The sequence below is a fragment of the Triturus cristatus genome, chromosome 1_1 (assembly GCF_964204655.1).
Source record: "Triturus cristatus chromosome 1_1, aTriCri1.1, whole genome shotgun sequence".
NCBI classification, from domain to species: Eukaryota; Metazoa; Chordata; class Amphibia; order Caudata; family Salamandridae; genus Triturus; species Triturus cristatus.
In genome coordinates this window covers 1,284,858,923-1,284,884,994 of record NC_140579.1, presented here as the reverse complement: position 1 = coordinate 1,284,884,994, position 26,072 = coordinate 1,284,858,923, and the positions used below count along the sequence as shown (strand labels likewise).

The following is a 26,072-nucleotide window of genomic DNA, read 5'->3' as shown; positions in this document are numbered from 1 at the left end:
GCCATCCACATAACTACAAGCTGTGCCTGGGCCAAATCAGCCCATAGAAATCTAAATGTGATCTGATTCTAGAAGTGTCACTGTCCGCTTTTAATTATTTATTGAGAGCACTGTATTTATTGTATTTAACCTATTTATTGCTTCACTGTATTGTTCCACAGTATTTATTGTCGCACAATATTTATTGGTTTGCAGTATTTATTGCCTCAGAATATTTAATTGCCTGTATGTAATGCACTTATATTTATGCCTTAATTATTTATGATCACCCCTATTTATTGAATCAGTAAGACCGTATTTATTTGACCTGCACTATTTAAAAAGCCTTGTATATTGTGATTGTGTTATTTATTTATTTAATCAGCAACTAAGAGAAAAAGAAGATAACAGATATTTTCATAATTTTTACGGTGTAGAGTCGTTTTTGGAACGGATGCACGCATGGTTATTGTATGGGTATGACGTATGCTTAGCACGGTGCCTGATTCCTGACCACTCGAGCCAAGCTACCACAGTGTGTCTGGGAGACCAACACCACCCTTCCAGAGTGGGAGTGGGTTTTCTAACAATGCCATAATCCATTCACGCATAACAGTGTTGTTACCAGTACAAACAATGTATGTACTCCATGATCTAGGCACTCAAAACTATTCCAATATCAGTAAAGGCAATGTTGATGTACGCTGTGATCATTAGACAGTAGTGCAACACCCTTCTCATTTACTATGTAAAGTGATAGAAGAAATGGTTTCATATATGAGGAAGGCATAAACTACTTTTGATAAAAGGAATAATGAGTTACCATGCATAGCTTTGTTACTTGGGAAAACAGCACACAGTTTATGTGATCACAATGCCTGAAATTCGCTTTCTCTAGGAGTGGACGTAGCTGCCATTCGGAAAGCAGCATTTCAAAGCAAGTATTGTAGAGGTATGCTTGGTACACGAGTACTATAGTAGGACCCAAAAAGGTAGATAGAAAATTATGCTCCTGTGGGGTAGATAAGAAGCTCACACTGATGACTTTTAGGAAATCAGTAACCTTTAGTATGGTCCCCCTTGAGGCCTCTTAAACATGATAACCTGTGTATCTCTGCTGACACAAGTACTTTGGGCAATAATGATCGTTCTTACGTTGCACTTCCTGAACTTGTGACTGTTCAAATTAGTAATATCGCTAGCAATTCATAAAGGAATTTTAAAAACCAGATGACAGAATAGGCATTGTACTAGAATTCCAACATTAAGCACCTGAATGTGTAATTTTGGCATTTATTGTTGCTTCCAAACAAGTTTATAGAAGGGAAGCGCTGATGTTTGAAAACGTTAGCAGTCTCTTTCATTTAAAACCCAATTGTGATTTTCTTCAACTAGTTTACTCAATGAATTAATTTTGACATAGTACACATGTGCCAAGTGAAATGCTATAATCAGATTTCTGGCTAGTAATTAGTGGTAGGGTGTTTGGGCATCAAAAGAGTCTTTCTACCTTGCCCTCCACCCCATGTCCAGATGTCATGGTGCTCTCAGCTTCTATCAGAATCTAATTGTTTGAGGAGTGTCAATAGAGTTTAGAGAAATTGTACTTTTCTGAACACCAGTGTATTCATTTGGTACCCTTTTGGCAATGTATGACTTAAATAAGATATGGGTACACGTGTGCCTCAAACCCATCAGAGATTTATCTGTCACCACAGTTTCCGATTAAGGTTTTGATGCAACAATTTCTACAAGCAGATTCTTTGGAGAGTTCAAATAAGTGGTCGCTAGCTGGATTAGCCCAGCTTCCTCACATTTAAATTTCTTCATCCTGGTCCTGAGATTTCAGGTAGAGTGCCACCTTTGTTACTATGAGGAGGTCGAACGCCATGAAGCTCAGCAAAAAAGAAATGTGAAATGTAAGTTGGATATAGAGAAGATTAAAAGGTGGTATTGACAAATAATTTTTGGATGAAGATCTTATCAATGAGTTGACAACTGAGGAAGGTGCTCTAGCCAACTGAGCAGAGGTGGTTGTAAACTAGGACAATCAAAGCAGCTGAAAATTATTTTGGCTGTCAACAAAGTGATGGCTTATTATACTTTAGGTATTAAAATAAGTTTGCTGCAAAGAGGGAGAAAACAAAATGTAGTTGGGAAGGGTAAAATCTCGAAGTACAATAGCCATGGGTACTCTGGATCTACCACCAGGTTATCTGTCAAGATTCCCAAATCCAACCACTTATTTTTCTTCCTGCTTTTTGATTGACGATATGGAGGTGTATGGGATACCGGGCTACTCGCCAGAGAAGTGGGAAAAGGGGAAATTATTGCTCCGTCTATAAGAGTCTTAGCTTAGAAGATAACTCAACTTAACATGTTGTCAAAGGGTTATGCACATAACTGGTTTACCTACTATTGCTCTGCCAAGAGCCCCAATTTGTGAAAATGTAGTCTCTCACACTTCATTCTTTACCGGATGCCTGCAATGTACTCACAGGCTAGAGCCGCTTTCTGATCTTTAAATTGAACCACTATGCTGCTACTTAAAGTAATGCCATTTTCAGAACATTGAACACTTAACATCTAGATAATAGAAATATGGTTAAGAACAGTTAACTTCACCTCTTTATCATGGGCGATAAGCTGGGTCTTCACGTGACCGGATACCAGGTTTACTCTACCCAAGACCTGCCCAGTCTCAAGCCCCCAGATAGTACAGGTTGTGTCTATACTAGATGTGCCTATGATAAAAGGAAACATGGATTAAAAGCAGCAATAGAGTACAGGAAAACAATAAAAGTGTTTAAGTTGAACATTTACCAAGGAGATTTGGATCCACTTCATTCCAGTCAAAAGATGTTAAAGGGGCACAAAAGTCTGAGTTTTTATTGTTGTTAAGGAGGCACTCCAGTCGAGTCTCAGTTTCGCCAACCTTCAAGATAAAGTTTTAGAGCACAATATAAACAAAACAGTTCATGGCTCGACATAAAACTACACAATATGTGTGCAAATATTTATATCAACAGAAGTGTGTGGTGAATCATGGTCCTCCGCACAAGGAAAACAATGTTGCCACAATAAACAAAATACAAGTTAAGATCTGCACATCAAGCAGATATTCCCCATTTTCTAAACATAAGTTATTGTTGGAAAGAATATACCTAGTAAAAACAAGTGGGTGTGTTTAAATTCCAATCAATAAAAGAATAGTTTAGAAATAAACCCACAAAGCAGTATTATTACAACTAGCAATGTCAACAGGTCAGGCTTATGACAAAGTGCCTTTCCAATCCCTTTGTTTCTCATCCATGCACTCATACATCCATTCATCCACCTACTGAAAAAAATATGCAACCACATACGCTTGCAATACGAAACTTATACATATCAGTGGGCAGCCCCCTTGCAACGATATGGCACATGGTGCATTTCCAACTTGCAACATACCTGCCACGTTAAGACGCAAAATGCTGGTCATCCTGGAGAGAAAATACAAATGGTACACTATGCACAATCGTGTAGGTCAAACAAAAAGGTATGCAGTTCCTAAGGGAAGGGAAGGACGGATCTAAGAGAGGCAGGAGACCAGGTAAGAGAAGGGACAGGAAAGGGAGGAGTGCTCCAATATGGAGCAAGGGCCCTCATACACCCAGAGAGGGGTCATGCTTCAGCATAGGGCAGCTCCTCATTTTCAGGAAAATCTGTCTCTATGCATTCTTCCAGGACAAGGCCCCACCTGAAGAGACCGCCTCAGGCCTCGACCTTCACCCCACCACAGGGATGATACCGCCAAAACTCCTCCCCTTTGAGAAAGCAGTCCTTAAAGAGCTGGCACGTTGTGCACCTAGTAAAACGTTTTTCAACATGTCAAAAGTGGAGATCCAGGCGATGCATTCCCTTGGCAAAGATGAATCCATGACTATAAAACCAGCAGACAAGGGGGGCACCATCGTCATCCTCAATATCACAGATCACAACCAGGAATGTGAGCGACAGTTATCAAATCGGGCACACTACATGCCTATCGGAGAAGACCCCACTGGCCGCCTGAGAAACAAATCACGTCCATCGTTTTTTCGGCAGAGACCCAGGGGTGGATCAGCAAAAAAGCAGCACCTTTTCTGATGAACAGGAATCCCAAGACACCCTATTTTTATACACTCATGGAGAACCATTGGGCCAATAGACCACCACCAGGGAGACCTATAGTGTCAGGGATTGGCTCCATTTTAGAACCCACACCACAGTTTTGTGACTCCTTCCTTCAACCACTGGTTACCAAGACACCCTCCTTCCTTAAAGGACAACGGCAGCACTGAACCTCCTTGAAAATCTCGGAGAAGACACCCATGTGGACATCCTCGTTACCCTTGACGGAGAGGCATTGTACGCTAACATACCCCAGGATGACACCTTTGAGGTAATTGAGAACTGCCTCAGAGCAGAGACCTGGTCCTCGGCCACCCCCATTAGTTTCATCATGGAGTGTGCGACCTTGGCCCTCAAGGAAAACTTTTTTCAATTTAAGGGCACCCTCTGCCATCAGACCCAGGGAACATCGATGGGCAGCACCCTTGCTCCTAGTCTGGCCTGTATTTACATGGCTGACTTCGAGCAAAGGTGCATCTTCCATGATGACAACCCCTTTAAATCCCACATCATTATTTAGCGAAGGTATAGCAATGGGCGTGTGCACCAACCACAGACCTTGTGGCCAGGCATTACCCCCAGACTGTGGTCCAGAAGGCTAACAAACGTGCCCCCCCCCCTTCACGTTTGCCTATACGACACCCATCAGATCCTGGAGAACCTCGGTGGCCAGTGTCATACTGCAACACACCTAGAACCCCTGCACGCCACCCCATTGAGTTTGGCTACGCAATACTACCGCCAGCTCATAGTACAGATACGATTGGTGGCCCCTCAACACCGTATGAGGCCTGCTAGGTCCCAGGACATTGCGCTAACCACTACATACACCGCCAGGCTCAGCAGACCAGGTGTGATGGAATATCCCTGCCTTCTTTTCCATAGAACTCTGGCCACGCTAGACCGCCTTCACAGGGAGCTGTCAGCACAACTACGAGCCCCACAGATTATTGCAGGCTAAAGAGTGGTACCGTGGGTCGCTGATAGCAGGATTACCACTCCCTCCTCCAAAAAAGGACCCTCGCATATGAAGAGCACAACACTAGATAACAGAGGCATCAGTCTTCCTCCTAGTCACTAGCTTTTCCTGCCTCAAGCCACGGAGCCACACTGGGCCAGCTTTGACACACATACCTAGGTTCCCATCACACTGGGACCCGATTCAGTCTTTAGGTGCCTGCTGGTGTCAGTCACTGCTTTTCTCCCCCTCCCTCCATCCCATAACCCAACCCTCTACCCACCTATCGCCTCTTGCCCCCACCCCCATGACACACGCTGCCCTGAGTTACATGACATTAACTCTTGTGGCAACACACTACACGCTGCTGCCCCTACGCACACAGCGCAGCCACGTTTGTGGCACTACACTGTGCACGATCACCAACACAACGCCCACCATCGGGCCTCTGGCAATACTGGGCCACACTACGAGAGACTCCTTCAATTTGGGTTCTACCTTCCACAGGTAACTCCCTCCCACCAGTGTAGATGTTGGTTTGAACGTCCAGGCAGATGCCCCGCATCACTCTCTATTTAGGGGAGTTTTCCCTTTTTCAGTTAGTCTGGCCATGTGGTCACTGTTGCGGAAGTAGGGATCTACTGTTCCCAACAGGTTGCACCCGTTTTTTACCAGTGCTTTTACCACAGAGAATACACTAGTAACGGGTACGTAAGACGCATGCCTTAATTTATTTTTCATCCAACTTCACTAGGTGGTTTAGCAAACACTGTGGGCCACCTTGTAGTTGTAGTCTATTGCTCTAATGCTCTGTGCACGCGGGTGTGTCACACCACAGATCTGTCACAACCGTTCACCATTTTGCCTTACCTTGTCCTTTGTTCTCCACCTTTCTACCCTTCCAGGTTCGCTAGAATGACGTGCTCCCTTGTCCCCCTTCCCGGATTACGCTGGAGTCTAAGATACAGGGACGATACACTTTAGAATAACCGTCTGACGTTTCTTGTTGACAAGAATAGATTAGGTATCTTCGTCCGGTCCTGATAAAACGTCCCTCATCCATTAGGAAAATAGAGGCGTGAAACGGGTCTACCTTTTAACCACTTTCACCCCCCCCCCATCACACACATTGAGCTGCAGCAGGTTTAATTCTCCTAGCCAGCCACAACCCTTGTAGTCTGTTTTTAGCCATAGCATCAGTGTCCAGCTCTTAAAGGTTTCCAAGGACACGCATAGCTATTTTTAACACACACACACACACACACACACACACGTCTGCCCTGCCACCCCTTCACATAGGGCCTCGGTGTGCAATCTAGAAGACCTCCTGCAGGGCCAGTTGGGCATTGCAGTGCCAGCCCAACGAGGAGCTGCCCGATGATGAAGCATGACACCTCTCAGGTGTGTGAGGTCCCTTGCTCCTTAATGGAGCACTCCCCCCTTTCCTGTCCCTTAGCTTACCTGGTCTCCCGCCTCCCTTAGATCCGTCTTTCCCTTCACTTAGGAACTGCATACCTTTTGTTAACCTACAGGTTGCAGGGCATGTATGCTGGAACTAGAACTAAAAGGCCCGTGTCCCCTCGATTGAGTATACACTATGTACAATGCCATTACAAGATGGCCTCTCAGAAAGCATCGCACTAAGCGGCCATCCTCAAAAAAGAAGTATGTAGTTTAACATTGTACTTGTAAAAACTGACTATCTTAGAATGATAAAACAATGATACACCATGGACAAGAACATTCCAAGATGGCGGCCCTTTCGCGCTGCTCTGCGAGGCTTCTTGTGTCTACTCCGTGTGGGTCTGACTCCTCCCACACATTGGATTGGCTTTTGCATGTTTCTTAATAATGAAAGCACGCAAATGGCTAAAGGCGGGTGCATGTCCCACCTCTTTTGTAATGTTCACTCCCACGGCGTTTTGCTTTCAGGAGAGAGCAGCGAAACGCAGGGTGGCAGCTGCATTCCTCGTGGGTCAGGTTACTATTTACACACAATGCGCCGTGCTTTTGCTTGCAATCTGGGGGTCGCCCACTTTTGCATGTTATTATTTTTTTTTTTTTTACAGCGCTGGATGCAGGCTCTCGATACCCTCTGAAGGTGAACTAGTTTGTTTTACAATATTAACTTTTCTCTTTTTCCCACTTTCGTTTGCTTAACGCTATGTGTTAAACTGCCGAAGACGCTCACGCTTCGTTGCACACCTCACATTGCCATTTGCTGTGAAGCTGCCGCGTAAAATGTGACCAAAACATTTACCCTGCACCTCGCAGTGCTGATTGTTTCACTAATTCAAAACGCTTTCGTCTTTCTCTTCACTTCCACATTTCATTCACTGCAAGGTTGCAGTTCCTTAAAATTCTAACTGCGCCACGGTGACAGTTACCCCTAAACTACGCTCGTCCGTGAGTCGGCATATGATTGCATCAAGATCTAAGAGCACCAAAATGGTGTTAGAAAACCCACTCCCACTCTGGAAGGGTGGTGTTGGTCTCCCAGACACACTGTGGTAGCTTGGCTCGAGTGGTCAGGAATCAGGCACCGTGCTAAGCATACGTCATACCCATACAATAACCATGCGTGCATCCGTTCCAAAAACGACTACACCGTAAAAATTATGAAAATATCTGTTTATCTTCTTTTTCTCTTAGTTGCTGATTAAATAAATAACACAATCACAATATACAAGGCTTTTTAAATAGTGCAGGTCAAATAAATACGGTCTTACTGATTCAATAAATAGGGGTGATCATAAATAATTAAGGCATAAATATAAGTGCATTACATACAGGCAATTAAATATTCTGAGGCAATAAATACTGCAAACCAATAAATATTGTGCGACAATAAATACTGTGGAACAATAAATACAGTGAAGCAATAAATAGGTTAAATACAATAAATACAGTGCTCTCAATAAATAATTAAAAGCTGACAGTGACACTTCTAGAATCAGATCACATTTAGATTTCTATGGGCTGATTTGGCCCAGGCACAGCTTGTAGTTATGTGGATGGCTTGAGGGTGTCTAATCCCTGGCTTGGACAAGGCTGAGGCCCAAACTGAGGTAGATCAAGGGGGGGAATACTAGAGACCTGGCTCTCTCACTCTACACAACCCCTCTGAATTAGTCTCAGCTCACCCCTGGCACAATCAAGCTGGTTCCAGCACCTCTCTAACCCCTAGAGTAGTCTCTTAGGATTCCACAGGGCCTTAGGCGCCCTCTATTCCACTTACTGCCCTTTTTCTGAAGCTCCGACGCCGCTGGAGTCGTGTTGACGCCGTGAGGCGGTTCCGGTTCGATGTCGGCGGCCTCGGCACAATGTCAGTTCTTGACGACGCCGGTAGGCGGTTCCAGATCGATGTCGGCGGCCTCGGCTCGATCTCGACCTCCGATTCGATGACGTCGGGCAGTCTTGGCTCGATGTCGACTTCGGGCGGCTCCGGTCCGATGGCGACCTCAGGTTCGATGACGTCGGCCGGCCTTGGCTCGATGTCGACTTCCGGCGGCTCCGGAGTGCGATCCCCACTCCCGACCTCCGGTGCTCCTCTCCTCAGGTTCCGGCGACTCCGGAGTGCGACCTCACTCCCGACCTCCGGTGCTCCTCTCCTCAGGTTCCGGCGACTCCGGAGTGCGATCCCCACTCCCGACCTCCGGTGCTCCTCTCCTCAGGTTCCGGCGACTCCGGAGTGCGACCTCACTCCCGACCTCCGGTACGCTTCACCTCGGTCTCCGGCGACTCCGGAGGGTGGACTTCACTCCCCCGTCGACGCCGCTCACTCGACCTCGGGTGACTTCCTCCTCGACCTCTGGTACTCTACAACCTCCGTCGGCTCCCTCTCTCGACCTCTGGCGGCTCCGGGTACGACGTCTGCTTTTCCAGTCAGCGCCGCTTCTCCACCTCGGGCTCCGGGTCTCAGGCTTCTCGACGTCGGACTCCAGGGAAACCAGTATCCAGGTCAGGATCTTGCTGTTCTTGGATTCTAAGGCCTGTTCCTGCTGTCCAGGTCCTTAAGATGGTTTTTCTTGCTTCTTCCCACACAGGGCTTCAGGCTGGGCTCAGTCAGTAGGGACTAGTATCAAGGGTGGGTTTATGGACCCCACTCCAGGCACAAGTTTCCACCCCTGCTGCCTCACTCCTTCCTCCTTCAGGTTTCTGCTGCTCACTCCTCCCCAGTCAGGTGCCAACTGCCAGCTCCAACTGCCAACTCTCTGTCTTAGCTTCCCAACATTCTAAACCGCCTCCAACTGTCACAGGGCTCCAGAATGTTGCAGAAGGTTCTAGTAGGTTCCAGTGGGTGCTGGTGATGTCCCAGGTGGCCACCATTTTGTGCTCCAGGCCCTCAGACAGAAGTTCCAGGGGTAGATAAAATGGCTCCCTGAATCTGCATCAACACTAAAAAGTCTGGTGGTTCCCAAAAAGGAAAAATACCAACAGGGCTTGAGGCAAAAGTGGGACAAAATAAATAATGATGAGGAGGGACCACCCAAAGGGCTGACAGGTCTAACACGCGTCCCCCCCAGCTGAAAGTGGGGAGAGCTACCCAACCCCTTGGGAGTTCTCATCACTAAGGCGGAAATACCTTGAGAGACCGTCTGCATTGGCGTGGTCCACTCCAGGCCGATGTTCCACCTGGAAGTCCATTCCCTGTAGGGAAATAGACCACCTCAACAACTTGGGATTCTCCCCCTTCATCTGCATCAGCCAACGAAGGGGTCGGTGGTCGGTCTGAACCAGGAAGTGCGAGCCAAACAGGTATGGCCGCAACTTCTTCAGAGCCCATACCACTGCAAAGGCTTCACGCTCTATTGCACTCCACTTCTGTTCCCTGGGAAGTAGTCTCCGGGATAGGAAGACCACGGGTTGATCCAGACCCTCTTCATTGAGTTGCGATAACACTGCCCCAATGCCATGTTCTGATGCATCCGTCTGGACAATGCCTTGGAAAAGTCTGGGGCCCTTAAGACCGGGGCCTCGCACATGGCTTTCTTCAATCTCACAAAGGCCTGCTGACAAGCCTCCGTCCAGACTACCCGTCGAGGTTGTTTCTTGGACGTGAGCTCCGTGAGGGGGGCTACGATGGTACCGTACCCCTTCACGAAGCGGCGGTAGTATCCCGTGAGGCCCAGAAAAGCTCGGACCTCAGTGTGTCTTGGGGGGTTCCCAGGCCATGATGGCCTCGATCTTCGCCTGGAGGGGTTGCACCGCTCCCCTACCCACCAAGTGCCCAAGGTACACTACCGACCCCTGCCCGATCTGGCACTTGCTGGCCTTGATCGTCAATCCAGCTTGTCTCAGGGCCTGGAGAACAGCTTGCAGGTGACGCAAGTGATCCTCCCAGCTGTTACTGAAGACGGCTATGTCATCCAGATAAGCAGCAGAGAAACTCTCCATTCCGGTGAGGATCTGGTTTACCAGGCGCTGAAACGTGGCAGGTGCGTTCTTGAGCCCAAAGGGCATCACACAGAACTGGTAGTGGCCATTGGGCGTGGAGAAGGCTGACCTTTCCCTTGCTCCATCAGTCAAAGAGATCTGCCAGTACTCAGAGGTAAGGTCAAAGGTACTCAGATATTGGGCAGCTCCCAGCCGGTCAATCAATTCATCCGCCCTAGGGATCGGATGAGCATCAGTTTTGGTCACTGAATTCAGTCCCCGGTAGTCCACACAGAACCTCAGTTCCGGTTGGGCACCCGGTGGTGCAGCTTTTGGTACTAGTACCACCGGACTGGACCAGGGGCTGCTAGAAGGTTCGACCACTCCTAGCTCCAGCATCTTAGTGACTTCACCGTTAATGCTGGTCTTCACCTTGTCTGACATCCGGTAGATCTTGGACTTCACAGGTGGGCTGTCTCCTGTGTCCACGTCATGGACGCACAGGTGAGTACTACCCGGGACAAGGGAGAACAACGAAGAGTACTGCCCCAGGACCTGGCGACAGTCCTCCTGCTGTTCAGGAGTTAGAGATGGGGAGAGAATCACTCCCTCCACCGACCCATCCTTCTCTTGAGACGCAAACAAATCGGGGAGAGGCTCGCTTTCCGCGTCCTCTGCTCCGTCAGTCACCATCATCAAGATGACTTCGGGCCTCTCGTGGTGGGGTTTGAGGCGGTTGGCGTGCAGCACCCGTAGGGGCTGACGAGGGGTCTTCAGGTCCACCAAGTAGGTAGCCTTACCCTTCTTCTCCAACACCTCAAAGGGTCCTGACCAGCGATCCTGGAGGGCACTAAGCTCTCCTGGTTCGATCACCCACACCTTCTGGCCAGGCTCCAACTCCACCGGGTGAGCGCTGTGGTCATACCACGCCTTCATCACTGCTTGGCTGGCTTCCAAGTTGTCAAAAGCTTGCTTCCACAACTTAGCCATTTGGCTCCGGAAGGCCAGCATGTAGCTCACCACGTCCTGGGGAAGCTTTCTGGGAGTTCTTTCCCATCCGTCTCTCACCAGGTTGAGAGGTCCACGTACAGGGTGCCCATACAGAAGCTCGAAGGGGCTGAAGCCCACTCCCTTCTGTGGCACTTCCCTGTAAGAAAAGAGTAGACAGGGTAGGAGGACGTCCCATTTCCTCCGCAGGCTTTCAGGCAGACTTCTGATCATGCCTTTCAAGGTTTTGTTAAACCTCTCCACCAGACCATTGGTCTGGGGGTGGTAAGGAGTTGTGAACCGGTAGGTCACTCCACACTCCTTCCACATCGCCCGCATGTACGCTGACATGAAGTTGGTCCCCCTGTCGGACACAACTTCCTTGGGAAAACCCACTCGGGTAAAGATTCCCATCAGGGCCCTAGCCACAACAGGTGCTGTTATGGTCCTCAGAGGTATTGCCTCTGGGTACCGTGTGGCATGATCCACCAAAACCAGGATAAACCTGTGACCAGCTGTAGTCGGTGGATCTAACGGACCCACAATGTCGATGCCCACCCTTTCAAAGGGGGTGCTAACGACAGGAAGTGGTTCCAGGGGAGCTTTCAGCTTCACCCCTGTTTTCCCACTGGCTTGGCAAGACACACATGTCCGGCAGTAGGTATCGGACGACACTTTCATTTGAGGCCAATAAAAGTGTGGGACAAGACGGGCGAAGGTCTTGTCTTGCCCCAAGTGTCCTGCCAATGGGATCTCGTGAGCCAACTCCAGAAGGAAGGCTCGATAACGTTGAGGGACTACCAAGGCCCGTGACGATCCATGTAGGGGTGCCTTGGGTTCACTGTAGAGGAGGCCATCCTCCCAGTAAACACTGTAGTTCCCTTCAACGTTCCCTGCTGCCTGGGCTTTGGCCTGTCGCCTCAGCCCCTCAAGGGAAGGGCACTCCCTCTGGCCCTGGCAGAATTCCTCCCTGGACGGGCCTCCCTCCACGTGCCACTCGGCCGGGATGGGTAGGTCCTCCAGTTTGGTAACGTCCCCCACCGCAGACTCCTGGTCCACCACCTCCGGTGGCCTATCCGTCCTACGGGGTGTGGACGCCGAGGCAGGCTCCTCCTGTCCTCGGTTCTTCCCTTGACTGGCAGCTGGCTGGGCCTTTGTTCCAGGCTCCAGCCGAAACGAACTCCCTCTCCGGGTAGTCGCGGACCCTGTGCTCACACAGGCCCAGTCAGGTGTACCCAGCATCTCAGTATGAGTCCGGTATTCCACCTCCTTCCAAGCATTGTGCTCCATGTCATTCCCCAGTAGACAATCGACTGGCACGGCAGGGCTTACGGCAACTCGAAGTGAACCTGCAACCCCTTCCCATTCAAATGGAACCTCGGCCACCGGATAGTGGCCCATTCTGCCGTCAGCCATCGCGGCAGGGTGGAGTACATGGGGAATCACCTGCTCTGGAGACACCAGTTGGCTACGTACCATAGTCATACTGGCTCCTGTGTCTCTCAGAGCCTCCCCTCTTTGGCCGTTGATGGTGACCCACTGCCCATACTTTACGGTATTTGCGGGCACCTGGATCTTAGGAACCATCTCCCGTTCTCCCAGGGACACTAAACTGACACCCGCCAACTCCCTTCCCTTAGTTAAGGGCACCTCCTCCCCGAGCACTGCACTAGCTACTCCGGGGGTCTTTCCTCCAATGGGAGTGGGTGGTCGTTTCAGGCACTTCGGATCTCCTTTATAGTGTCCAACGCCACCGCACTCGTAGCAATAGACAACCCTTGGCTGCTGACTCTGGCCAGGATTAGGGTTTCTGGGTGTGTTAGCCCTAGGGGTGAATCCTGTTCCCTTTCCTTGGAAATTATTTTGAGGGCCTTTGGAGAACTCCTTTTTCTTTTCCCCTCCCTCTTTCTTCTGGGGGGCGCCCTGTCCGGCCTTTTGAGTATCCCCTCCGGTCCCTCTTGTGGACACCCGGGTACTAGCCCAAATGTCCGCCTCCTCAGCAAGCTTCCGGGGACTGGTCAGCTTGCTATCCACCAGGTGTTGACGCAGTTCAGGGAAACATTTCTCGAGCAGGTGTTTCTTCAGTACTAGATCAAACAACCCCTCGTAGTTCCTCACTTCACTGCCCTGAATCCAACCCTCTAGTGCCTTCTTTGCATAGTCCAGGAAGTCCACCCAATTCTGTGTGCCCAGTTTGTGACTACCCCTGAACTTCTGTCTGTATTTTTCGGGTGTTAGTCCAAACTTTCTTATGAGCGCCAGTTTCATGGTGGGGTAGTGGGTCTGCTCATCCTCCTCAAGGGCCAATAATGCATCCCTACCAGCTGGAGGCATGTACTTGTACAATCCCCCTCCCCAGTACTTCTCTGGAACCCCGTGGGCCCTTAACGAGACCTCATAGGCCGCTAGCCACTTGGCGATATCGTCACCCACCCCATAGCTAGCTACTATGTCCTTTGGCAGGTAGGGTTTGGGTTCCCTGGTGTACTCTTGTTCTTCGCTGCCACCGTTAGGTACAGGGTGTGCCCCGATTCTCAGGATCTGAAGATCTATCTCTTTCAGCCTTATCTCATGAGCCATCCTCTGTTCCTCCTTCTCTTTCTCCAGCCTTGCTAAGTCCCATGTGAGCTGTCTTTTCTCTCTCCGGTCTGTTAACTCCACTTCAGACAAGCCACCGCTAGAGGCACTGCTGCCCTTCCTGGAAAGTGTCCTGGGCCCCGCTAACAGGTTCCCCACCTCAGGTTGGTACAAACCAGCTCCCTCACTGTCGGGCTCTCTATCTCTGTCCTCCTCCTCAGCCTTGCTTTCTCGGCGTGCCTCCCCCCCAAGCCCTTAAGCTGGTTTGGAGTGCACCCTTCTTTGCTCCTGGGGGACAATACACCCCCTCCCGCTGACAAAACTCCCTGAGTTGGGCCACAGTGTACGTTTCTAAATTCTCCAGTACAAACTCCATCTTGCCCACTCAGGTCAGAGGACAGTTATTTGCAGTAACTATGCAGGGGGGTACCTTATATAATACCTCCTCCCACCACCAGAGTAAATTTGGAAAAAACAAAAACTCACAATTAGGAAGGCCGCTTTGAGAAAACTCCAGGTGTAGGCCTATGGACTACCCACAGTTATTGTCGAGTATGTGTAGGCACAGCTCTATCCCACCACTGAACACCAATTATGTTAGAAAACCCACTCCCACTCTGGAAGGGTGGTGTTGGTCTCCCAGACACACTGTGGTAGCTTGGCTCGAGTGGTCAGGAATCAGGCACCGTGCTAAGCATACGTCATACCCATACAATAACCATGCGTGCATCCGTTCCAAAAACGACTCTACACCGTAAAAATTATGAAAATATCTGTTTATCTTCTTTTTCTCTTAGTTGCTGATTAAATAAATAAATAACACAATCACAATATACAAGGCTTTTTAAATAGTGCAGGTCAAATAAATACGGTCTTACTGATTCAATAAATAGGGGTGATCATAAATAATTAAGGCATAAATATAAGTGCATTACATACAGGCAATTAAATATTCTGAGGCAATAAATACTGCAAACCAATAAATATTGTGCGACAATAAATACTGTGGAACAATAAATACAGTGAAGCAATAAATAGGTTAAATACAATAAATACAGTGCTCTCAATAAATAATTAAAAGCGGACAGTGACACTTCTAGAATCAGATCACATTTAGATTTCTATGGGCTGATTTGGCCCAGGCACAGCTTGTAGTTATGTGGATGGCTTGAGGGTGTCTAATCCCTGGCTTGGACAAGGCTGAGGCCCAAACTGAGGTAGATCAAGGGGGGAATACTAGAGACCTGGCTCTCTCACTCTACACAACCCCTCTGAATTAGTCTCAGCTCACCCCTGGCACAATCAAGCTGGTTCCAGCACCTCTCTAACCCCTAGAGTAGTCTCTTAGGATTCCACAGGGCCTTAGGCGCCCTCTATTCCACTTACTGCCCTTTTTCTGAAGCTCCGACACCGCTGGAGTCGTGTTGACGCCGTGAGGCGGTTCCGGTTCGATGTCGGCGGCCTCGGCACAATGTCAGTTCTTGACGACGCCGGTAGGCGGTTCCGGATCGATGTCGGCGGCCTCGGCTCGATCTCGACCTCCGATTCGATGACGTCGGGCAGTCTTGGCTCGATGTCGACTTCGGGCGGCTCCGGTCCGATGGCGACCTCAGGTTCGATGACGTCGGCCGGCCTTGGCTCGATGTCGACTTCCGGCGGCTCCGGAGTGCGATCCCCACTCCCGACCTCCGGTGCTCCTCTCCTCAGGTTCCGGCGACTCCGGAGTGCGACCTCACTCCCGACCTCCGGTGCTCCTCTCCTCAGGTTCCGGCGACTCCGGAGTGCGATCCCCACTCCCGACCTCCGGTGCTCCTCTCCTCAGGTTCCGGCGACTCCGGAGTGCGACCTCACTCCCGACCTCCGGTACGCTTCACCTCGGTCTCCGGCGACTCCGGAGGGTGGACTTCACTCCCCCGTCGACGCCGCTCACTCTACCTCGGGTGACTTCCTCCTCGACCTCTGGTACTCTCTACAACCTCCGGCGGCTCCGGGTACGACGTCTGCTTTTCCAGTCAGCGCCGCTTCTCCACCTCGGGCTCCGGGTCTCAGGCTTCTCGACGTCGGACTCCAGGGAAACCAGTATCCAGGTCAGGATCTTGCTGTTCTTGGATTCTAAGGCCTGTTCCTGCTGTCCAGGTCCTTAAGATGGTTTTTCTTGCTTCTTCCCACACAGGGCTTCAGGCTGGGCTCAGTCAGTAGGGACTAGTATCAAGGGTGGGTTTATGGACCCCACTCCAGGCACAAGTTTCCACCCCTGCTGCCTCACTCCTTCCTCCTTCAGGTTTCTGCTGCTCACTCCTCCCCAGTCAGGTGCCAACTGCCAGCTCCAACTGCCAACTCTCTGTCTTAGCTTCCCAACATTCTAAACCGCCTCCAACTGTCACAGGGCTCCAGAATGTTGCAGAAGGTTCTAGTAGGTTCCAGTGGGTGCTGGTGATGTCACAGGTGGCCACCATTTTGTGCTCCAGGCCCTCAGACAGAAGTTCCAGGGGTAGATAAAATGGCTCCCTGAATCTGCATCAACACTAAAAAGTCTGGTGGTTCCCAAAAAGGAAAAATACCAACAGGGCTTGAGGCAAAAGTGGGACAAAATAAATAATGATGAGGAGGGACCACCCAAAGGGCTGACAGGTCTAACAAATGGTCTCAAATCCTTTTTCTCATACTCTGCCAAGCTTCGCACATTCACAGTAACTTTTGTCTTCAAACACCGTGCGCTGTGCCTCCGCCGCAACACACGATGTCAAAATACACCGATGTGGCAGTTGCTCTTTATCACTCAGATTGACTATGAAAGAACAGATGTCAGGCGCTCGCCTCAACTAATCGATTTCACTTGTGCGCTGTTATTCAGCTTATTTAATAAATAAAAAACAAGCCTTCTGCCACACTTAAACAGGCTGTCTCTTTCACTTTCGAGCATATAGCGCTTGGTCTTTATGTTTTCAGCTACACTCCACATCCATTTTCTGATACGATAGGCTTGACTCACCCCAGATCCACAGGCTGTCTCACACAATCCTCACGGGGGTGTCAAGTGCGATTGCTCTCTTGCAAGATCCCAAAGGCAAGACCTATTGGCTATGCCAATGCTTGTTATAAATAGTGGCCAGGCAGAAAGCAGCACAAATCAGATGAAATGCTCTGTGAGCGGCCTGGTAGGAAAGGCTTGGGAGCTGCATAACACTATAAAAAAAATGGACTGAAAAGGACTGGCCCATCAATACTGTAGGACAATCCTTTTGAGGAGGTTTAAACACAGAATTAGGAAAAATGTAGATCCTCCTACAGACATACGACCAATGGCAGAAATGGGCTACCCACTGCCCCATGCAGTATACTGTCATGGGGATGAGAGAATGTGAATGATACTCGGGCAGAAGAGGGAAATACCCAAAGCCTGCATAAAATATACAAGTTTGTTTTCATGTTTCAAAGGCCTAGCACACATCTACACCTGCAGGCCCTCATAAGAGGGGCTAGAAAAGGATCATCAAAGCACATCTTTCATCTCCAAGTGACCACCACCAAATTCCGTGCTTACTACAGCAATCTAAGATTCCATGTAATGAAATGCCTGTCATTAACGAACAAGTAACTTATCTTCGGTAACACCTCAAATGGTAGAGACTATCTGGCTGCAGATTCCTTACCTTAGGATATTTCCCAGGCGTCAGAATGGATCCGGAATGTTTGAGCAGTATTTCTGCGCACCAGCAGGTGGCATTATTCGGCACCACCCCTTCGTGCGGACATTAGCTACTTTCCGTGTCCTTCCTAAGCAAAACCTTACCTGGCTAGTGAGAGAACGTCCAACTAATCCCCAGATAAAGGTGCAGAAAAGGTATCAACATTATTGAAAGCACACAAATTTGTTCCAACGGCAGGCATATACTTTCTTGGCTGAGGGAAGCCTGGCTGACAGAATGACATCTCAACATCTGAAGTGAGGTCAAAGACTTTACTGCTGCTGCTGCTAAATCTCAAGGCATGAAGGTGGATTGTGCGCAGGTTTGGGTGGGGGACCCTGCCCAGTTGCTGTGACCCTCTCTAAAGGGCACCCTGTTCAGGAGGACCTATGCTCATGCGCAGGTGTTCTGGTTACCATACTCTTAGTGCCGGATCCAAGGCACCAGGAATTACGTGGGCCTGGTCATTCCTGATCTTCTTGAGAATTCTGGGCAGGGGTACTATTGCTTATAAGCATGCAGGAGGCCTGAGCACCATTCAAGATGAAAAGCGTCTGAGCTTGAGCTGCCTTGGAAACTCCAGCACGCAGAAGCTCTGACATTGTGCATTCTCTGTGGTGGTGAACAGATCTAAGCAAGGATCTCTTTAATACCTGAATAGATCTTGCACCGCCTCTGGATAGAGCTACCATTTGTGATCTGCTAGGCATCGATGGCTCAATTAGTCAGCTATGGTGTTCAGAGCCTGCCAGATATTGAACCACCAGGAAAATGCCTAGACGGATGTATGATTGAACCGGACTTGCCATTACCACGAAAATCTAAGTAGATATCAGATTAGTGAAAACTAATTATACACCCCCCCCCCCCAGACTAAAAATACCCTTACCACCCAATACCCCTACTTACTCCTAAACACTAAAAAAACCCTTAATACACAATACCCTTGTCCACTCCTACACCCTAAAAACACCCTTACACATCCCAAAAATCACCTCAAATATTGAATACCTTAACCTACCCTAAACACACCCCTTCCACACAAAATCTTACTAAAACGCATACCACCCAAAACCCCTACCCCCCTAAAAATACCCTTACCCACCAAAAGGTCTAAAAAAATTCCCTTTCCACCCAATACCCTTACCACCCCTAAACCCTACAAACCCCTTTACCACCCAATCCCTCTACCCACTCGGGAAAACTAAAAGAATATTTTTTTAAAAATACCACCCAATACCCTTACCCACCCTAAAAATACCCATACCACCCCATACCCTTACCCACCCCTAAACACACACTTGTAAAGGCAATGCGTGTGAAAGAGAATGCGTGTGAAAGTTTCCCACAGAGAACCCATGAGGTCCGCCATAGTTTCGTAGTGGTGAGGCCAAAAGGCAGCACATCAAACGTATAAAGCTCATAGGCCACCGTGAACCGTCTGTAGGCAGAGAGGATGGGAATATGGAAGTAGGCGTCCTGCAAGTCCACTGCTACCATACAGTCTTCAGGGTCTAGGGCAGACAGAACCTGACCCAACGTCAGCATCTTGAATTTCTCCTGGTTCAGGAAGAAATAGAGGGCTCAGGTCTAAAATGGGCAAAGGCTTCTGTCCTTTTTGTGCACTAGAAAGTAGAGGTAATAGCAACCACAAAACTGGTTCTGATGCTGGCACCCTCGTGATGGCTCTTTTGGCCAAAAAAGCCTGAACGTCCTGACAGAGCACGGAGAAGGTGGTCTGGGGATGGTGGGGTTTCTAGCAAAAGGACGGAGTACCCAGCTGAACAATTTGCAGTGTCATTTGTCCAATGTTATGGACTGCCAGCGGGGCAGGTGATGACGGATGCTGCCGCAAACTGGGTGTTTGTGATAGTACAAGACCAAACTAATAAGGCTTCGAGACTGCAACTCCTGTGGTGTGGCCGACTAGGTGGATCTCTGGACGTCTCTCCCATGAGGCTGGTGGGAACCGCAACCACAAAAGGAGAAGGGAGTCTATCGACCTTGGTGGCTGAGCAGGAATGGAAGTGGTTGGTAGCCCCCACTTTAGCCACGAAAGAGGAGAAAGGCAGAATGGGGTAGGAGTGGGGCCGTGGAGGGACCCAAGGACCTGGCAACAACCCCGTTGTCTATAAAGCACTCCAGAGAAGAATCTCCCTGGTCGCCGAAGAGACAGGTGCCATTGAAGGGCAGATCTATAAGGGTTGCCTGGTCATCCCCTGAAAAGCCAGCAGATCTTAGCCATTTGTGGCATCAGAGTGCCAAGGATGACGTAAGCGCTCTGCCTGCCAAGTTGCTCATATCCAGTCCGCAGCGAATGGTGAACTGAGTCTCTGCCATCTGCAATAGCCTGTGACAGTATGGCTCAGCCTCCTCCGAGACCATGGGCAGCATTTGCACTACCAAATCCAAACCATGTGAGAGTATCGGCCCATAAAGCATGCAGTATTCACCGACCGCAGGGGCAGGCTGGAGGAAGAAAACCTCTCTTGCCATAGGTGTCCAGCTTCTTAGATTCCATAGTCAGTGGTTAGGTCGGGAACATGCCATTGATGCCCTTGGAGGTGAAGGACTCGACAACCACGCTCTAAAAGGTGGGATGCTGTGTGCAGAAAGCTGGATCTCCAGGAGCACGGAGAGGGTGGCAGTCAATTGTCCTGTGCATAGGCTCCCATGTTGGGGCTCAGTTAAGGAGGAGAGGTTATGAGATGGTAACTTCGGTCTCATCAAGTTGGTTGGTTAATGCTCCTCTCCTGGCCTGTCAAGAAAGGAGGGACTGGCTTTGAAGTGGAAGGTCAAGTTCCGGCTTGTGCAGCCGCCGATCTGTCTCCGTATCGGAGTCGGTAGGATTATGGGGTCAGCACCGCCGTGGGGAGTTGAGAAAGGTGTAACTGGAACGGGTTCCGTGGAAGATTGCAATCTAAGCCAGTCCAGATCTAGATCCGTATCCAATGGGCCCAAATGGTACACCCGCCCAACCCATGGGGCAAGAAGGCATCCCAATGGAGTTGGTCCACTCAAAAAAGAGGTGCACTCAGCGGGGGGCGCTCTGGCTCCAGGAGACTCATGGAGGCACAGAGCAGACCCAGAGGTAGGCTCCACGTGGAGCAGGGCCTAGAGTGACATTCCTACATCTCGTCCGAAGATTTGGACCGGCACGGTTAAGTCGAAGTTAGTCTGTGATTTGTTTGGACTTTTTGTGTAACTTACACTGTGACTTCAAGCGTGATGACAAGCACCTGAAACAATTCCACGAACGGGCCTGTGACCTGAAGAGGCTTGGAGGCGCAAGGAGACTAGGAGTTTTGAGAGTTGTAGTCTGGCTCCATGCCCCAAAGGCAAACAAGATGGGTGTTTGTCATATACCTCTGTCTGAACAGGAACAGGGCTTAAACCTCACCTGTTTCTTAGGGGACATCCTACCACACCAGGAGACAAAGGGCAAAACAAAATGTCAAGAAAAGTCAGTCAAAAATTGACTGACGGTGGCTCTCTCTGGGGCTGAAAGAAAAGAACTGATGTCAGTACGCTGGAGAAGCACCTATATAGCCACCTTTCACGTCTCTTCCAGCTTGGATAATGCTGAGGAACCGAATGACGCCACCTACCTGTGCACAGAGGTACTGTTTGAAAAATTAATGGATCCAATCCGACGCCCGGGGAATATTCTAAGGTAAGGAATCTGCAGCAAGAAGTCTATCGGATACAGTGTAATATCACTTGACCCTTAAAAGCCCATCTGCGTTTAACATAAGATTTTTCATTGTAAACAGATCAGGCCTATAGCAACTGTCATAGCTTTTCCTAATGAACCAATCAGACCTATTACTTTTATCACTAGGTTGCCTCCATACAAAACTACAACAGTCGCTATAAAGTCATAAAATTATGAAATTTCCACAACATTAGAGCAAGCAAAAGAATATACAACCTCCTCTAAAACAACCTAACATTGAATCTCAAAGCCCAAATCTACCCCTAATGTTTGCTATGGATTAATCAACACCAAATGCTGACATGCCCACTAATGGGTGGCACACTGTAAGGAGGACAATGGTGCCATTCAAGTACTGGGGGTGCCCATTTAACACTTGTCTGTTTGAGCAGGGTGTTTAAGGCAATGTTCCTGGTGGGGCTGCCGACGCACCGCTGATCCCCATTCGGTCTTTGCTTGGCATGCCGCTGCAATGTCATTCCAGCCGTGTGCTACTGCCATAGGTGCCAAAATGTGGGCTATACCACCCTTGGGTCGGGGGTGGTTTAAAGACCCTAGTTAACAGGGTGTATGCGTCTTTGCATACTGTGATTTCTTATCAGGGAGTCGGAGGAGTGTTTTTCAATATGAATTTTTACACACTCTACTAGGATGTTGTTTTCAATGGGCGTCTATCCAAGATGGCTGACACCATTGATGACATTTTCTGCTCCCCTTTCCAAGACGGCTCTTGTTATAACAGGACAGCCTTGGACTTTGCATTTCCAGTAAAAGCAGCTAGGCCTTTCATCCAGCTGCGCCCTAATGCAGATGTACTATTTTCGACATGTAAATAGCCCTACTGGATATATTTGCCTTCCTTTTGCACAATCCTTGATCCGAGTCAGTGTGTACTCTTCAGCCCAGTTTGTCCTGTGCTGTATAGTGCTTCCCGAGCCTCGTCTGCTAAGCCTTCCATTTTGCCTGGTGAACACTTCAGCCTTAGAGATTTTAGGCCATAATGTTTTTTCCAACCTCCAGATCTGGGACAGAACTTTAGGAACAATTGCCCTCAACAAGCTGATTTAATCGGATAAATATAAATCCAGGGTCAGAAGAGTTTTATTGTTGTCAGCCCTCAACAAAGGTATAGCATAAGAGGATAATTTTAGATTCCAGGTATCCAAATACCTATTCATAGTGTAAAGACAATACACCCATACACACCTATTTGGATTAACATATGCTGTTCACAATAAATAGGTTAGCCCGGTCGTCTTTGCAACAGGTTTTATAATAAACAGATCAAACCTATTGCATCGGACACAGATTCCCCAAATGAACCATCAACTCAGACATTAAATTGAAAATATGAAATCTCACAAGGCAGCCATAGGAAACATGAACATCACAAATACATATAACATTTTCATTCTGCAAACAATATACAAAACCCTCTAAGAAGGCCTAACAAAAACCATCAACAAGCAAATCTTCTACTCTAAGGATTTATCTGAGCGGATAACCAAAACAAAAAACACTGCTCATTAAATTAATCCGTGAAATTCCATGTCACAAAATACAAACCTACCACACGGTACTAGCAATCAACCCTTTTAACGCCAATTGGCTTTAATAAATTTATTTCATCATAAGTAGGTCAGGCCTTCTAAGTTTACCACAACGTTTTATAATAAACAGATTCGACACGGTAGCACTGGACAATCTTTCCCAATTAACGAATCAATCCTAAAGCCTTCATCATTTGCTTGTAGGCATATCAATTGAGGCAAGCAGTATGGTTCAGATGCTGATAACCATTTGGCATACAACCATAACATAAAAACTATTATATACAAAATTACTGTTGGCAAAACAAGATTCTACCCCTCTTAAAGAGTACTAACAGGAATTATAACATTGCAAATATTTAACAGCAAGAGTTTGTCAGAGGAAAACCAACATCAAAAGCCTTACCTAGTCCAGTACTATGAAAGGATTCATATAATGCAATGCCTGCATGAGAATTTGACATGGTGTAATACAAATCCACACTTAAAGGTATTAAAGGCTCCAACTAATCATTTTCACAATAAATAAACCAGGTCTACAGCGCAGTCATAAATTTTCATAGCAAAAAGACTAGATCTATTTTTTTAACAGACTTTTTCAATAAACAAATTGTGTTTATAGAGAAAAGAATGGTGATGGAGCAGTATATCTTGGCATATATAGCTACATGTTAATCAGTCAATTTCGGTACCTGCATTCTTTCATAAGCCCTTCTCTCCAGCAGAAACGTTTAAAAAAAAAAAACACTAGATGAGAGCCAAATACTCAAATGTTATCTTGCCAAGACAAAAGACATTGGTAGGCCCGAATGTTTATTAATGAACCATGGGCCTTTTCCTAAAGGTTAATCCACTTTATGACAGATAATTTCTACTAGTTAGCATGGATGGGTGGTGGTGCATGGCTGTTTTTAGGCGGTGGAGAAATTGGTCTGGTTAATTCCAAACAAGACTGTCATGTTAACTAGTAACAATCCCCAGCGCTGGTATGTTTAGGTTGCGCTCGGACCATTGTAAATAAATAACACCACCATTCTGGCACTAGTGTGTTCTTTTTATCCTGTGAATACAGAAATATATAATGGATGTTATATGCAGTTGGTCAGAGCAAACCAATGCACCTTTAAAAACAAAATGCTGCACTAGCAGTCAGAGCGCACCGCATTGACGAAACCATTTGCATGAAAAACAAAATATATATATATATATATATATATATATATATATATATATTTTTATTATCTACTGGCGGTTGCCAGTAGATAGTTCTAGTTAGGACCGTGTTTCCATAGGAAATCCGCAACATTCTATTTGGAATAACTTTGGCGCCGACTGACGAATCCTCGCGAAATTTTCAAAATAGGTGGGGCGCTCCGCTCCGCTCCTTCCCTGAAAGTCTCGGGGTGATTCGTCAAGCGGGGGCTGAGAACAAGGGTGGGTCCCAAAACGCGTTTTCCCCATGCATTTTTCCATAGGACCTTTAGTCCAAGCTACAGCCCGAACGGCTGAACGGAATTACTTGAAATTTGGCAGAGAGGTAGTCCTCAGTTCAGGGATGTGCCTTTTGCAGGTCTGGTGTAAATCTGTTCATTAGTTCCTGAGAAAATTGCAGTTAAAAGCATATATATATCTATAGGCGCGCACCGTGCGCGTACGGTAAGCATACCGTACGCGCAAGGTGACGTGCGCGAGCGCAATTCTGATTGGTTGTTAGAGGTCAGTAAACATTCGAATCGGTCGAAATCAGGAAGTGTCGGCCGCCATTTTGTCTCTCGCAGTCTGAGGCAATGAAAAACAAAGGGGGAAAACGTGAGAAGGGGGCAGGATGGACAGGTCCTGACCCCCTAGCCTTTGTCAGGGGGTCACTGATGGACCCCCCCCCCCCCCAAGGGTAAAATATAAAATATTTTTATTTGCGAAAAATCGCGGGGTGCACGCACCGTACGCGCACGGCACGAACAACGCATCATGGGCGCTATAACTTAGCATTTTAAAAAACCGTACAAATTCAGTGAAAAAACCATAGGTTTCACACACGTTATGGTTAGGAATTAGCATTTAAAAAACCTTGCAAATTCTCTTAAAAAACCATAGGTTTCACACATGTTTTAGTTAGCTGGACATTTCACTCATGAAAAACCATTGAAATTCCCCCGTTATAGTTAGTGCAGGCAACTATAACTCACGCGACCGCAATCCTCTGCTGATGAGGTCAGATATTACATCACTGATGACATATGTGTCTTTCTGAAAAAAAAATATTTGTAATATATATATAGCTAAAAATTAATGGAAGAAGACATGGGTAAATAAGTGTCTAAATACAGTGATGTAATATCTGACATCAGCAGAGGATTGCGGTCGCGTGAGTTTTAGTTGCCTGCACTAACTATAACGGGGGAATTTCAATGGTTTTTCATGAGTGAAATGTCCAGCTAACTAAAACATGTGTGAAACCTATGGTTTTTTAAGTGAATTTGCAAGGTTTTTTAAATGCTAATTCATAACTATAACGTGTGTGAAACCTATGGTTTTTTCACTGAATATATATACATGTCCGTGATCAAGGCAACAGGCTGAAACGTTGGACAAAAGGGAATCAGGCGCTGCAAAAAGCCTCATGAAATAAAACAAATTTCAAGGTATTGGGCCTCACATTGTTGTTCTTTCCAGTGGGGTGATTGTGGGTTGCTCCGTGCCCATGAAGTGAGGCCACCCTGAAGGGCCGGGGCTCCGGAAACGGGGGAACGCTGATGCTTCTTCAAGATGTTTACTGAGGAGCATGGCTCACTCGCGCCTTCCAACCCACGAAGGGATAACTACTGAGTAAATGGAATGGCGCGTGGAAGGGATTTGAAGAGGGAGGATTCCCTGCTTTAATCGTGCCTGAAAGATGCCGCTTTGCATGATGCTAATATTTTAAAAAACATTTGCGATATGGACTGAAATTCACCTGCCTGCCTCAAAAAAGATTCCTTGCAAATACCAGTGCGTGTGCAATAGTTATTACCACCGAGTGAATAAACATCGTTGGATTGCCAGTTCACAAGTTGAATAAAAGCACAAATGCACTCTGGGAACGGTAGTAC

The 26,072-nt window shown here is 47.8% G+C and overlaps 1 protein-coding gene across 1 annotated transcript in view; it reads right to left on the bottom strand.

Moving 5' to 3' along the window:
• LOC146871970 (DDB1- and CUL4-associated factor 7) overlaps positions 1–26,072 on the bottom strand; it is a 559,819-nt gene that overhangs the window by 499,759 nt on the left and 33,988 nt on the right. Inside the window, exons 3-4 of the mRNA XM_085652619.1 lie at positions 2,803–2,914; positions 2,605–2,723 (exon numbers count right to left, since the gene is read on the bottom strand). Of these exons, the coding sequence (XP_085508745.1) occupies positions 2,605–2,723; positions 2,803–2,914 (231 nt within the window). The remainder of the gene's footprint in view (positions 1–2,604; positions 2,724–2,802; positions 2,915–26,072) is intronic.